The following is a 13,335-nucleotide window of genomic DNA, read 5'->3' as shown; positions in this document are numbered from 1 at the left end:
CCTCTAAGTCCAACCTCTTCTAATAGGTGAGGCCTTTCATCAAAAATTGGCCTGGTCAGAAAAGGGAAAACATAAGCAAGGATGATTGACCTTAGGGAGATCAACATCCAGCACCACGGAGACACCATCACGTGTTTCTCAACGCAGCGATTCTAGAACAAGGCCCCCTGGGATCTCGGGGTATTTTAAAGACCTGGCTAGTTTCCTGCCAGCGTTGAGACATGTGATGGTGATTCCGCGGCAGTCCTGTTTTGCATATTTTCCCAGGGGGCCTTGTTCTAGAATCACTGCGTTGAGAAACACGTGATGGTGTCTCCATGGTGCTGAATGTTGATCTCCCTAAGGTCAATCATCCTTGCTTATGTAGTCTTTTACTAGGCATTGCTCCCACTAGCCAGTTTCCTAATCCACACTGATGAGGGGCAAATACCCCGAAACAGCTGTCTGTGGATGGATACCATGTTTTGGTATAGGCGGTCTCCTTGACTGGAGACTGCCCTTCCCGTGGTTGTTCCTTCCCGGTGAAAGACCTGGCTAGTTTCCTGCCAGCGTTGAGACATGTGATGGTGTTTCCGCGGCAGTCCTGTTTTGCATTTTTTTTAGAAAAGTGAAAACAGGCTCGGGGATTAAGGGGTTAAGTCCAGAGTGGTACTACCATTCTCAGAATAGCACAAAACCATTGTATAATCTCTCCGTGTCGCCTGAAGCAAAGACAAGACTTAGCCAGGTGATGGAGGCAGAAACAGAGATACCTTGTTGGTAGAACATGATATCTCATGTCATGTGTATGCAAGACACAAACAATATTTAAAATCTGCACTAATATACATATAGACTATTCATAAATGTAAATTTATAAATATATTTTGTAGAAATAATTATTACAATGGCCCAATCTGTTAGAAAAAGGTTTCTTAATAATGACATACATTAAAAGAACAGCATGGTATATTCATACATCGCTCTAGGCAATATATCATTGATATACTCTGGTTACACTTGTCTTCCAGAAGAACATTGGCAATTTAACACTATTATTACTTTACTAATTCAAGTTGTCCGGGACCTTTATTTATAACTATCAAAGTACATCTCAGGTTTCCTTTGTCTTTTTTTTTTAGTAACCCTTTTCTGCACAGCCAATATTAAAGGGAACCTGTCACCACTTTTTTGGCCTATAAGTTGCGGCCACCACCACCGGGCTCTTATATACAGAATTCTAACATGCTGTATAGAAGAGCCCAGGCCGGGGATATAACATAAAAAACACTTTATAATACTTGCCTAACGGTCGTGCAGTAGGCCTTATGGGCGTCTCCGTTCTCCGATGCGGGCGCCTCCCCTTTCGGCCATCTTCGTCCTATTTCTGAAGCCTGTGTGCATGACACGGCTACGTTATACACACTCGCCGGTACTGCGCAGGCGCACTACAATTCTTTGATCTGCCCTGCTCAGGACCTGAATGCCGACGAGTGTGTATGATGTCGGACCCGTTATGCACCTCAGCTAGAGAAGGAGATGAAAGATGGCCAAAAGATGTGGCGCCGGGAACCGAACAACGGAGACGCCTATTAGGCCCACCGTGTGACTGTTAGGTAAGTATTATAAAGTGTTTTTTATGTTATACCCCCGGCCTGGGCTCTTATATACAGCATGTTAGAATGCTGTATATAAGAGCCCGGTGGTGGTGGCCGCAGCTTATAGGCCAAAAAAGTGGTGACAGGTTCCCTTTAAGGCAAACAATGGTAAAAATTAAAGGTCACTAGGATCACAATCACGCCTCCTAAATCGTCTATATGGGCATGTAGGTCATAGAAAGTTGAATAAAATGATACCTTCACATCTGTGATCTAATGTTCTATGCCAGAGAAATACACATTTTCTAAAATATGTAAATGACCTGTTAAAACATATGGGCCGGACACCTCTCTCCTTGAGAATCTGCCCCCAGAGATTATATCAGATGAAATGAGGCGTTATCAGTGTGATACATGTAAATCAGGAGAGCAGACTGTCGGTCATTACGTCTCACACTAGTAAGACACAATTTTATTTACACAAAATATATAATCTGTTTAGTACATACCCAGATATACCTAGCACTATTTACCCTATCTTTCACAATTTTATTTATATTGAGTTCTGAGGGGCAGATTTTGAAGAAGATCTATGTCCAGTCTATAGATCTTAATAACTTATTTATTAGGAAAAATGTAGATTACGCTGGTATAACACATTGAATCTCAGATACCATGGAATCTTTTAATTTAACTTTCTATGACCTACATGCTTAAAGAGACCCCTGTCAGCAGGTTTTTGCAATGTAATTTGAAGACAGCATGCTGTAAGAGTTAAAACAGAGAATGGAGCCCTGCATCTCTTATCTCAATGTCTGTTTTTGTTTACCTGCTATGTTAGTTTAAGCCTCTTATCTTTATCATTAGTAGGTCTCAGCACCACTCAGGTCGGACTCCGCCCCCTTCTTTACATAGCAGCTTTTGTCTGTGGAAATGTACACTGAAAGCTGGGTGATGGCTGACAATGCTCTTAGAGGTCTGCTACATGCAAAATCTCAAATTCTGTCAAAACGGCTGCACACAGTAATCTAAGTGATATATCGTTAAACTCAGGGCCTCTTTGCCTACATCATGTTGCTCTCAGATGAGGTAGCGAAAACCTACTGACAGAATCCCTTTAAGCTGGTTGAGCCTAGTGACAGGTTGATATTGATGCATTCCATTTAAGATCTGTTCCCACATACAGAAACACTGTGTTTTTTCCACTGTTTTTTTTACTTGAGTTTTCGATAGGTATTCACACTATAATACACAATACCAGTTTGCTCTGCTCTTGGATATTTATTTCTTTATTATGCATTTTCCCATTTGTTACGCATTTTTGTTTTTATTTAATACAGCTTTTTTTTATGCATTTTCTAATGCAGAATCTTTACGATTTTGCACCTATAAACACGACTGCATTTTTTACATTCATGTTTTCAAGCTCCACACAGGAAGGAAATAAACTACCAAGAAAGCATAGTTCCAAAGTATATGAATGAAGCACGTTAAAAAATTACCAAAAAGGACTGCTGTTATAGCTCAGTCCACATGGAAAATCCTTCCTTTTTTAGATAACATAGGTTTTCATTTCCTACCTTGAATTACATGTCATTTTTACACGTTTTTTACCTTGGACTTTTTGGGGTTTTTATAACTCATACAATTGTAACATCCCTTTTTCCTGGCATTTTTCCTTACATCCTATAGATAAACCTATGACAAACACCATAATAACACCATACTCAAAGTGTGCTGTACTGGACAAAACCTCAATCAATCTACACAATACACCAACCAAAAAGTCATTCTTCACCGTATCATTACTGACTTTCATGTAACATTCAGCCACAATGTTTTTTAGGGAACAAAAAAAGGAAAGGATTAAAGCAGTGTATATTTGAAGTTCCCCTTATCATCTTTATGTCTATGTTAGTTGTTTGGGATTGAAGGGACACTACCAGAAGGATAAACTCTTTTAAGTGCTAATATCAAAGCTTGCTTCTCTTTAGTGATCCCTTTTGACCTGTTAGTTGTATGAAAGGGGATTATGTGTCATGGCCTTTGACTCCTAATGAACTTCCAGGCATTTAGAGTTTGAAAACATTTCATATGATACCTATGAGCATAGTTGGCATAAATTAGGGACTAGACAGCTGTTTTCTAATGTTGGAATATTTGGGGTATCTTTCCATGTGTATTCAGCTGTTTATGTGTCTTGTTATTAGGGGGAATTGGGTGAAGCTGGCCTACCGGGGCCACCTGGGCTTCCTGGGTATGCAGGTGTAAAGGTATCAGTTAAATTAATGGCTTTGGTGATGTTTGACAGTGATATATTTTGCATGTATCTTAAAGGGGTTGTCAACTACTAGGACAATCTCTTCTGATTCAACATTTTTCCACCAGGTAAGATAATGAAGCTTATACTCACCTCTCATACTGGTACCATTCCAGCTTACGATGCCAGGGCTCACGTGGGGTTGTGATGTCACATGAGCCCCACGTCTACATGGCTCCGGCTTCCTTTTCCCCACCTTCAGACTAAACAAGCAAATCAACAGGAAGTGAACACAACCACAACACTCACTTCCTGTTGATTAACTTGTTTGGGCCAAAAGTGGGGAGACAGAAGCTGGCTCTGATTGGACGCGGGGCTTGCGTTACATCACAATGTCACATGAGGCCTAGCACCGTGAGCCCGAACACCACTGGAATGGCACCGGTACGGAAGGTGAGTATAGGCTTTATTCTACCTGTGGGAAACATGTGGAATCAGAAGGGGTTGTCCTAGTAGTGGACAACACCTTTAATATTAGACATTTATCTATGTATATGAAATGAATACATAGATAGTATATTGCATGTCTCTACTCACATATCCATATTCACAGCATCAGGAATGAGTTTTTATGGCCACAATTCTACTGCAATCATATAAGAATATCTTACCACTAATTACATATGCTATATATACTGTATGTGACTGTTAGGCTACATTCCCACCATCAGTATTGCTGAGTTTTTGATTATGCAGATTTTCTGCTCTTATCAATGTAAATAAGGTTACCGTACTTACGCTTTATTCATTATGTTTTCGAGTGTGTTTTTGTCACATCTTTGACGCTATGTTTTTTGTCTTTTTTTTGGGTCATGTTTTAAATAAAGCTGCTTTAGTTTTGATACTTCCTGGTGTTTGGCTTTAACAAAACTATATTGACATACTTACGGTATGTGTGGACTACATGTGTTTTTAATGTATTTTCACAGTAGAAACACACTAAAAGTACATATACATTGTACCTGTGTATTTTCTGCATCTAAAGCAATCCGCACATAACACTAAGGCGGGCTTTACATGCTGCAACATCGCTAGCAAATGCTAGCGATGTCGAGCGCGATAGCACCCGTCGTACATGCGATATGTGGTGATTGCTGCTGTAGAGAACATTATCTCTACGGCAGCTTCACACGCACATACCTGGTCAGTGACGTCACTGTGACCTCCGAACAATATCTCCTTCAAGGGGGAGGTGCGTTTGGTGTCACAGCGACGTTACTAAGCGGCCGGCCAATAGAAGCGGAGGGGCGGAGATGAGCGGGACATAACATCCCGCCCACCTCCTTCCTTCCGCATTGTCGGTATAGGCAAGTAAAGAGATGTTTGTGGTTCCTGCAGTGTCACACACAGCGATGTGTGGTGCTGCAGGAACGACGAACAACATCGTACCGGCAGCAGCAGCGATATTTAGAAAAGGAGCGATGTGTCACCGATCAATGATTTTTGACGTTTTTGCGATCGGTAATCGTCGCTCCTAGGTTACACGCTGCGATGACGGTAAAGGCGCTGGATGTGCGTCACTAACGACGTGACCCCGACGATATATCGTTACCGATGTCGCAACGTGTAAAGCCCGCCTAAGCGTAACCTCGAGAGAGAGAGAGATTGACAGGTTCTAGATTTCTAACACAGCAGTTTGTGCTCTGTAAAAAAAAAAAATCTGAGTGTTCATGAGATTTCTTTAATCCCTATTCTCTTTGCTGGAAATGTAAGATGCTGTATTTATTAGCACAGCAAAAGAAACTCATCAAGACAACTTAGCCTAACGTATGTGCATACTTTGAGTAATTGCAGCAGATCTTTCTGACCAAAAACCAAAGTGTTGGCAAGTAAAATGCTTTATTATTCCAGCACATGTTGGCTGATCTGATCAGAGATCCTCCCGCGCTTGATAACTAATTAGATTGTGCTGTCAAACTCAGACAATGCGAATGTATGCGATCCGGCAGGGATTGCGTTGCATTCCACCGCCATGGGCAGCCCCATGGCTCTATGACGGGTTGCCAATGGGTTGTCATTACAGCAAGAGTCAGGGGATGACCCCTGTCACAGTCATGACTCCCTTCCTGTGAATGTCGAAGCAGATCAGGAACAAGGTTTATGTGGAACTATTACTGCGCTGCTGAAGATATGACATAAATCCATGTTGGTTAAGACCCTATTGCGCTTTTTATCTTTAGCTTTTGTATAGTTCCTGTGAATATCAGCAGAGCCCCAGCACTCACAGGAACAAAGCATTGCTCTGATCAGCACACGTGATTGGATAGTGCAGGCTTCAAGTCCACTAAGGGGACTAGTAAAATCAATAAGAAGTTTAAAAAAAAAGTTTAAAAAAATATTACATTTGTTTTTTGTTTTTTTTTTTAAATTTAAAAGTTCAAATCACCCCTCCTTTTGCCCCATTGAAAATAAAACAAGAAAAAAAAACAAAAAACACAGATTTGGTGTCGCTATGTTTAGAAATGATTGATCTATCAAAATATAAAATCAACTAATCTAATTGGTAAAGGGTGCAACGAAAAAAAAATCAAAACCACAGAATTAAGTTTTTTGGTTCTCATAACATTGCATTAAAATGCAATAACAAGCAATCAAATATGGTATACTTAAAAACATCAATTCAACGCACAAAAAATAAGCCCTCCACAGCCCCAGATACCGAAAAATAAGAATGCTAAGTGTCTCGGAAAATGGCAACAAAAGCGCAATTCTTTTTTTGACAAATGTCTGATTTTTTTTTTCACCACTTAGATAAAAGTAAAACTATGCATGCTTGGTATCTACAAACATGTACTGACCTTGGGAATCCTAATGCCAAGTCAGTTTTACCATATAGTGAACATGGTAAATAAAAAGCCCAAAACAACAATCATACAATTGCACTTTTTTTGCAATTTCACCGTACTTGGAATTTTTTTCCCATTTTAAAATACAATATCTGGCAGAACGAATGGTGTCATTCAAAAGTACAACTCATCTTGCAAAAAACAAGCCCTTAAGCCTGCTTTACACATTGCAATTTCGCATATGATATCATATGCGATTTGTAACGGCCCCATCGTATGTGCGGCACGTTCAATTTGTTGAACGTGCCGCACAAACGATTAACCTCCGTCACACGTACTTACCTTCCATACGACCTCGCTGTGGGCGGCGAATGTCCACTTCCTGGAGTGGGAGGGACGTTTGGCGTCACAGGGACGTCACGCGGCAGCGGGCAAATAGAAGCTGAGGGGCGGAGCTGAGCGGGGCGTAAACATCCCACCCACCTTCTTCCTTCCGCATTGTCAGCCGGGAGCCGCAGGACGCAGGTGAGATCTGTTCATCGCTCCCGGGGTGTCACACACTGCGATGTGTGCTACCCCGGGTACGATGAACAATCTGACGTGCAATTCTAGAGAAATGAACGATGTGCGTGCGATGAACGTTTTACCGTTCAATCGCAATCGCACGTACCTGTCACACACTGCAATGTACCTTACGATGCCGGATGTGCATCACTTACGACGTGACCCTGCCGACACATTGTAAGATACATTGCAGCGTGTAAAGCGGGCTTTAGATGGCTATATTGATTGAAAAATAAAAAAAATATGTCTCTTGGAGGAAGGAAAAACCTAAACCGGAAAATTGCCGGTTGGTAAAGGGGTTAACAGGAGTAAATCTTTTTTTAAAAAAAAAAGAAAACACAACAAAAAATGTTGTTGCTAATCGTAGACAAGTAATAAACCTTTTTCCTTAAAAAGTGCTGACTTATACTAAATAATTTATGAACCTTTGATGAGCATGTAACTTTCTGTGGGTTTTTAGGACTCTATAATAATAAATACATCCTTCTCCCTTTCCAAACTTGGGTTATAAAAAGATTTCCGCCCCAGAGCCAGTACATTACTGGCACAACACACACCTGCATTCTCACACGCATGTTGTGCTTTCTGTTTGTGTACTAAGCCTTCATTCCATACATAGCTCAATAAAGTTAACGCCAGGCCTGAAAGTGCTTTGTCTGATATAGGCTCTTGGATTCTTCATGGCAAGCTATGCTAAGAATGTTATGTTTAGTTTTGCATCACATCTTCTATCTATATTGCTCTTTATCTCTATTGTTTTCTGTTGTGTCTTCTCTCTTATTCGCTTATGCTAAAGGGTGAACAGGGAGAGCCAGGACTGAAGGTAGGACTCTGATCATTCATTGTATGTACTGTCAGGATCGGTGCTCTTTGGCGTTGTTGTCTAATCAGAGACACCACAGATGTAATAGTCAATACTTACATTTTCTTAGTCCAAGGAGAACTAGAAAGTAGACATTCCTTAAATAATATGCTGACTAAAGGCCCCGTCATACACAACAAGATCGCTAACGAGATTGTTAAAGAGTCACAGTTTCTGTGATGTAGCAATGATCTCGCCAACGATCTTGTTATGTGTGACACCTACGATCAGGCCCTTGCTGTGAGTTCGCTAGTCATTGCTGAATGGTCCGGACTATTTTCTTCAAAGGCGATGTCCTGCTGGGCAGGACGCATCGCTGTGTTTGACGCCTACCAATGACCTAACAGGGTCCCACCACCTCCGAGATCGTTATACAGGTCGCACATCGTTACTGCATCGTTGGTAAAGTCTGACTGTGTGACATCTCACCAGCGACCTCCCAGCGACATATCAGCGATCCTTATCAGGTCAAATTGTTATCGGGATCACTGGTAAGTTGTTGTGTGTGTGACTGGGCCTTAAGGCAAAAGTCCACAATGGTCACCACTAAACGAATTAGACCAATCCCAAGATAGGTCCCTTCCTAGGGATCATCTCCGAAGAAACAAACCACATTGTTGTAACATTGATAACATTTCTTTACTTTAATAGGCAATCTGAAATAATGAATTGAAGAACACAATTATACACAAATTACTAAAATTGCAATTATTTTAACTATCTATACCACTCATGTCAACAATATAACTACTTAGTTCTGTTTACATTTCATTTGTGTTTTGTTACATATAGAATCTTATTTATTACAGTTGAAGAATAAAATACAGACTAAGAAGGTCCTCTTTCTCTTGTACTTGGTAGATTGCTGGAGAAATACTGGATCTAAGGTCCGTTTTACACATCCGGCATTTTGCCAGATTACCGGATCTGGCATACTCCAGTACAGTGTAATACAGTACAATGGCATCAAGGCAACCTCTGGTCACATGCTGTCATGTGACCGGAGCATGTGACCAGAGCTTGCCACGATAGCATTGTACTGTATTAACACTGTACTGGAGTGTGCCGGATCCGGTAATTCGGCGAAATGCCGGATGTGTGAAATGGCCCTTAGTGATGAACGAGCATGCTCTCCACAGCTCGTTACTCGATCAAGCCTCGAGCATCTGAGTTTGAAAATGTTTGAGTTCCCAACTGACTTTAATATTACTTAGTACTCGAGTCGCGTCAGAGAAACCTGATGCTCGATCAAGTAACGACCAGTGGCGAGCATGGTCTCCCATCACTACGGGGCTTCTCCCTAAAGAGACCAGTGAAGAATGAAGTCTTTACAGACAGAACAACAAATTATCTTTCTAAGGACAAAATAAACTTTCAACTAGGAGAAAGATTGCCACCTAGCTAAGGTGGTACATATGAGGCGGTTTCTTTCCTTCTGAGAGAATTACATTTTGTTATTGACCATTATGAAAACGGATACATTTGTTAATTACTGCTCTGTGTGGATTTGTTAGAGATACACGGTTTCTTACTGATTAGCACTAGAATGAAAGAAAATGATACCCAGCCAAATAATTAGTATGGGACCACCAGACCAGAACCCTGCAAACCTCATCTTACCTGCTGGCATCCTTAGCGCCTCTTCTAATTATTAGGCCTAGTACGACATTATACTTTCTTCACACCACAACAATAACATTACCCTGGGCCTACTACTCAGAAGGATTGTAGGGCTCTATTCTGGTGGCTCAGCCATTGCCTACCTGCTTGGCCGCTATCGTCCTGAAAATCTTTTTACTCTAGTTGCCACTGCTATGTTGCAACATTGAATTTTTCAATTTTAATTCAAGTGAGACAGCTTGAACTCTTTTAGCTTCTGTTTGTTTTCTCCCAAATCCAAGGACATCCAGACAGGTTCAGTTCTATTTCAAAAATTCAAGGTTATCTTTGTTAAAAATGTTTTTCCATTCTTGGATTTTGAGAGCTTTATTTGCCACTTCTTTTTACCCCAATAGCATTATTCTGGAGATCTTCTTAGGTTCTGTAGCACATCGCAGTTAAAACCTTTGCTGGCTTGACATCATAGCAAAAAAAAACAAACAAACCAGAAAAACTAAAAAAGATAACCTTATATAGCGCAGTAATGTTCTTACACTTGCCACATCATTGAGTACTGCTTCAATAGACTACACTATGTAGCGTAGTTACAAACTAGTACTAGGTTCATCATGATGCCAATCCTCCGCTGTTAATTTTATTACATTAAAGAGGTTTTCCAATTTTAGGAAAAAGGGCCCAAACTGTGTAAAATACCTTAAATAACAAACTGTGCAGGCATTCAACCTCTGAGCTCACTGCCATTGCTTCATACTGGTATTTTGGTTGCAGTGATGATATCACCACTGAGCAAAATCAAGATATACAGTCATGGCCGAAACTGTGGGCACCATTGAAATTGTTACAGAAAATGAAGTATTTCTCCCATTTCACACTGACACTGATGCATCCAGTGAGCCTGCTGGACAGCTTGAATTATTGGGGCTGCTTATCCACTATTCGGACTATTCTGCTTTGAAACCTTTACTCAATTCTTCTCTGTCGTCCAAGTCCAAGGAGATTAGCTACAGTGCCATATGCTGTAAATTTCTTAATTATGTTGTGCATTGTGCACAAAGGAACATGAAGATCTCTAGAGATGGACTTGTAGTTGAGATTGTTGATATTTTTCAACAATTATGGTTCTCAAGTCCTCAGACAATTCTCTTCTCTTCTTTCTGTTCTCCATGCTGAGTGTTGCAAACATAGACACACAATGCAAAGATTGAGTCAACTTCTCTTAACATTTGGTTTCAGGTGTGATTTTCATATTGAAATTAAACAGTTTCCCTCAAAAGTATATACATTTTATTCAAGATAGTAAAACCTCAGAAAAAACCTGATAGTGACAGGCAAAACATTAAATACATGACTATAAATACAGAAAAGAAAAAGGGTTAAGGTACCGTCACACTAAGCAACATCGCTAGCAACATCACTGCTGAGGCACGACTTTTGTGACGTAGCAGCGATGTTGCTAGCGATGTTGCTGTGTGTGACATCCAGCAACAACCTGGCCCCTGCTGTGAGGTCGCTGGTTGTTGCTGAATGTCCTGGACCATTTTTTAGTTGTTGCTGTCCCGCTGTGAAGCACACATTGCTGTGTGTGACAGCGACAGAGCAACAACTGAATGTGCAGTGAGCAGGGAACCGGCTTCTGCGGACGCTGGTAACCAATGTAAATATCGTGTAACCAAGAAGCCCTTTCCTTGGTTACCCGATATTTACCTTCGTTACCAGCATCCGCCGCTCTCACGCTGTCAATGCCGGCTCCCTGCTCCCTGCACACATAACCAGACTACACAATTAACCCGATGTGTACTCTGGCTAGGAGTGCAGGGAGCCAGCGCTAAGCGGTGTGTGCTGGTAACCAAGGTAAATATCGGGTTCGTTACCCGATATTTACCTTAGTTACCAAGCACAGCATCGCTTCCACGTGTCGCTGCTGCCTGGGGGCTGGAACACTGGTAAAGGTGAGATCTGCCCGTGTGACAGCTCACCAGCAACCCGTGTAGCGATGCTCCAGTGATTCCTGCCAGGTCAGTTTGCTGGTGGGATCGCTGGAGCGTTGCTTAGTGTGACGGTACCTTAAGTTATCAGATACAAGACAAAAAAGGCTAGTAGATAAACTGAACAGACCCTTATAAACACAAGCCCTCGTGCTAAGATAACAAAATTGCTCAAATCAAGCGCCTACATATACCAATCAATTCTCCCATCATCTAGGCACACATGGCCACAATAGTAAGGGGGGGGGGAGAGGAGGAGAAAAAAGGGGTATACATAATATAATCTATCCACAGGAGAACCACCTTCCCCGAAGCTCCAGGTAAGATTACTCAGATTCCCTAGAGATAACCTTAGAAGTCCTTATCCATATAAGAGATATTGTTCAAGGAGCTGCTTAGAGTAGCTTCAGGTATAAACACAGGCATAAAGGGTCCTCCGACATCAGAAGCCATTATGATATATAAGAATTAATGCCTCAATGCATTTCCCCGTAGATTACGTTTCATCAGGAGGCCAAATCAGCATCTCGGTGGGTTTCCTGATGCACTGGGCGGTTTGTGGATTTCCTGCATTGTCAGTGCTGCCTGAACCTGTGGTGTGGGGAAACTGCCTTTAGGGGATTCCACTGTGAACCCATTTCCACTCTCGGGTATTCTGAAATACAATGCTGATATGGCCTCCTGATGAACCGTAATGTATTTATGGTCGTCACTATTAGGTTCTTTCCTCAGGTTTTACTATCTTGAATAAAATTTATATACTTATATGGGAAACTGTTTAATGTCACTACTTAGTTCTTCCCGTAATATTATTTTTGCATTATCATATTGGTGATTGTCATATTGCCCACACCTGTTATTTGCCACAGGTAAGTTTTGAGCGAGTATCACAAGCTGTTGTGAGTTGTGAGTTGTTTACCCACAATTTTGGAAATGTGGCAACAATTTTGTCCGGCACATTTTTGGTGTATTGTGTGAAATTATGTCCAATCTGCCTTTTTTCCTCAGGTTTTTTTTGTGTTCTTCCAATACACATAAAGGAAGTAAACGTGTGTAATTACAATAATTGTCTGAGAGAAATACCTCATTTTCTGGAACATTTTCAAGGGTGCCAAAACTTTTGGCAATGACTAAGTATTTCAGGGTAAACACATGGCAAAGCAAAGTAGTCTCCGTTTGCCATATTAATGGCAGTTTTCCATTTGGATTACTTTTTTCACTGTAGTGCAAACCCTCGGGTACAGAATATTGAAACAATAATAATAATAATTTATTCATTTATATAGCGCTATTAATTCCATAGCGCTTTACATACATTGGGAACAACAGGAAAGAAGAAACGCACATCTGTTAACATATTTTTTTATTGTTATAATGTTAGTGTTAAATGTATCATAGTATCATAGTATCATAGTTTTTAAGGTTGAAGGGAGACTCTAAGTCCATCTAGTTCAACCCGTAGCCTAACATGTTGATCCAGAGGAAAGCAAAAAAAACCCAATGTGGCGAACAAGTTCCAATGGGGAAAAAATTTCCTTCCTGACTCCACATCCGGCAATCAGACTAGTTCCCTGGATCAATACCCTGTCATAAAATCTAATATACATAACTGGTAATATTA

The 13,335-nt window shown here is 40.9% G+C and overlaps 1 protein-coding gene across 1 annotated transcript in view; it reads left to right on the top strand.

Moving 5' to 3' along the window:
• Positions 1-13,335, top strand: part of LOC142310953 (uncharacterized) — a 246,321-nt gene that overhangs the window by 132,578 nt on the left and 100,408 nt on the right. The window contains exons 16-17 of the mRNA XM_075348828.1: positions 3,788-3,850; positions 8,044-8,070. Of these exons, the coding sequence (XP_075204943.1) occupies positions 3,788-3,850; positions 8,044-8,070 (90 nt within the window). The remainder of the gene's footprint in view (positions 1-3,787; positions 3,851-8,043; positions 8,071-13,335) is intronic.

The sequence above is a fragment of the Anomaloglossus baeobatrachus genome, chromosome 5 (genome assembly GCF_048569485.1).
Source record: "Anomaloglossus baeobatrachus isolate aAnoBae1 chromosome 5, aAnoBae1.hap1, whole genome shotgun sequence".
Taxonomy (NCBI): domain Eukaryota; kingdom Metazoa; phylum Chordata; class Amphibia; order Anura; family Aromobatidae; genus Anomaloglossus; species Anomaloglossus baeobatrachus.
Note: the sequence above shows the minus strand (reverse complement) of the source record. Positions and strands in the feature narration are given on the sequence as shown.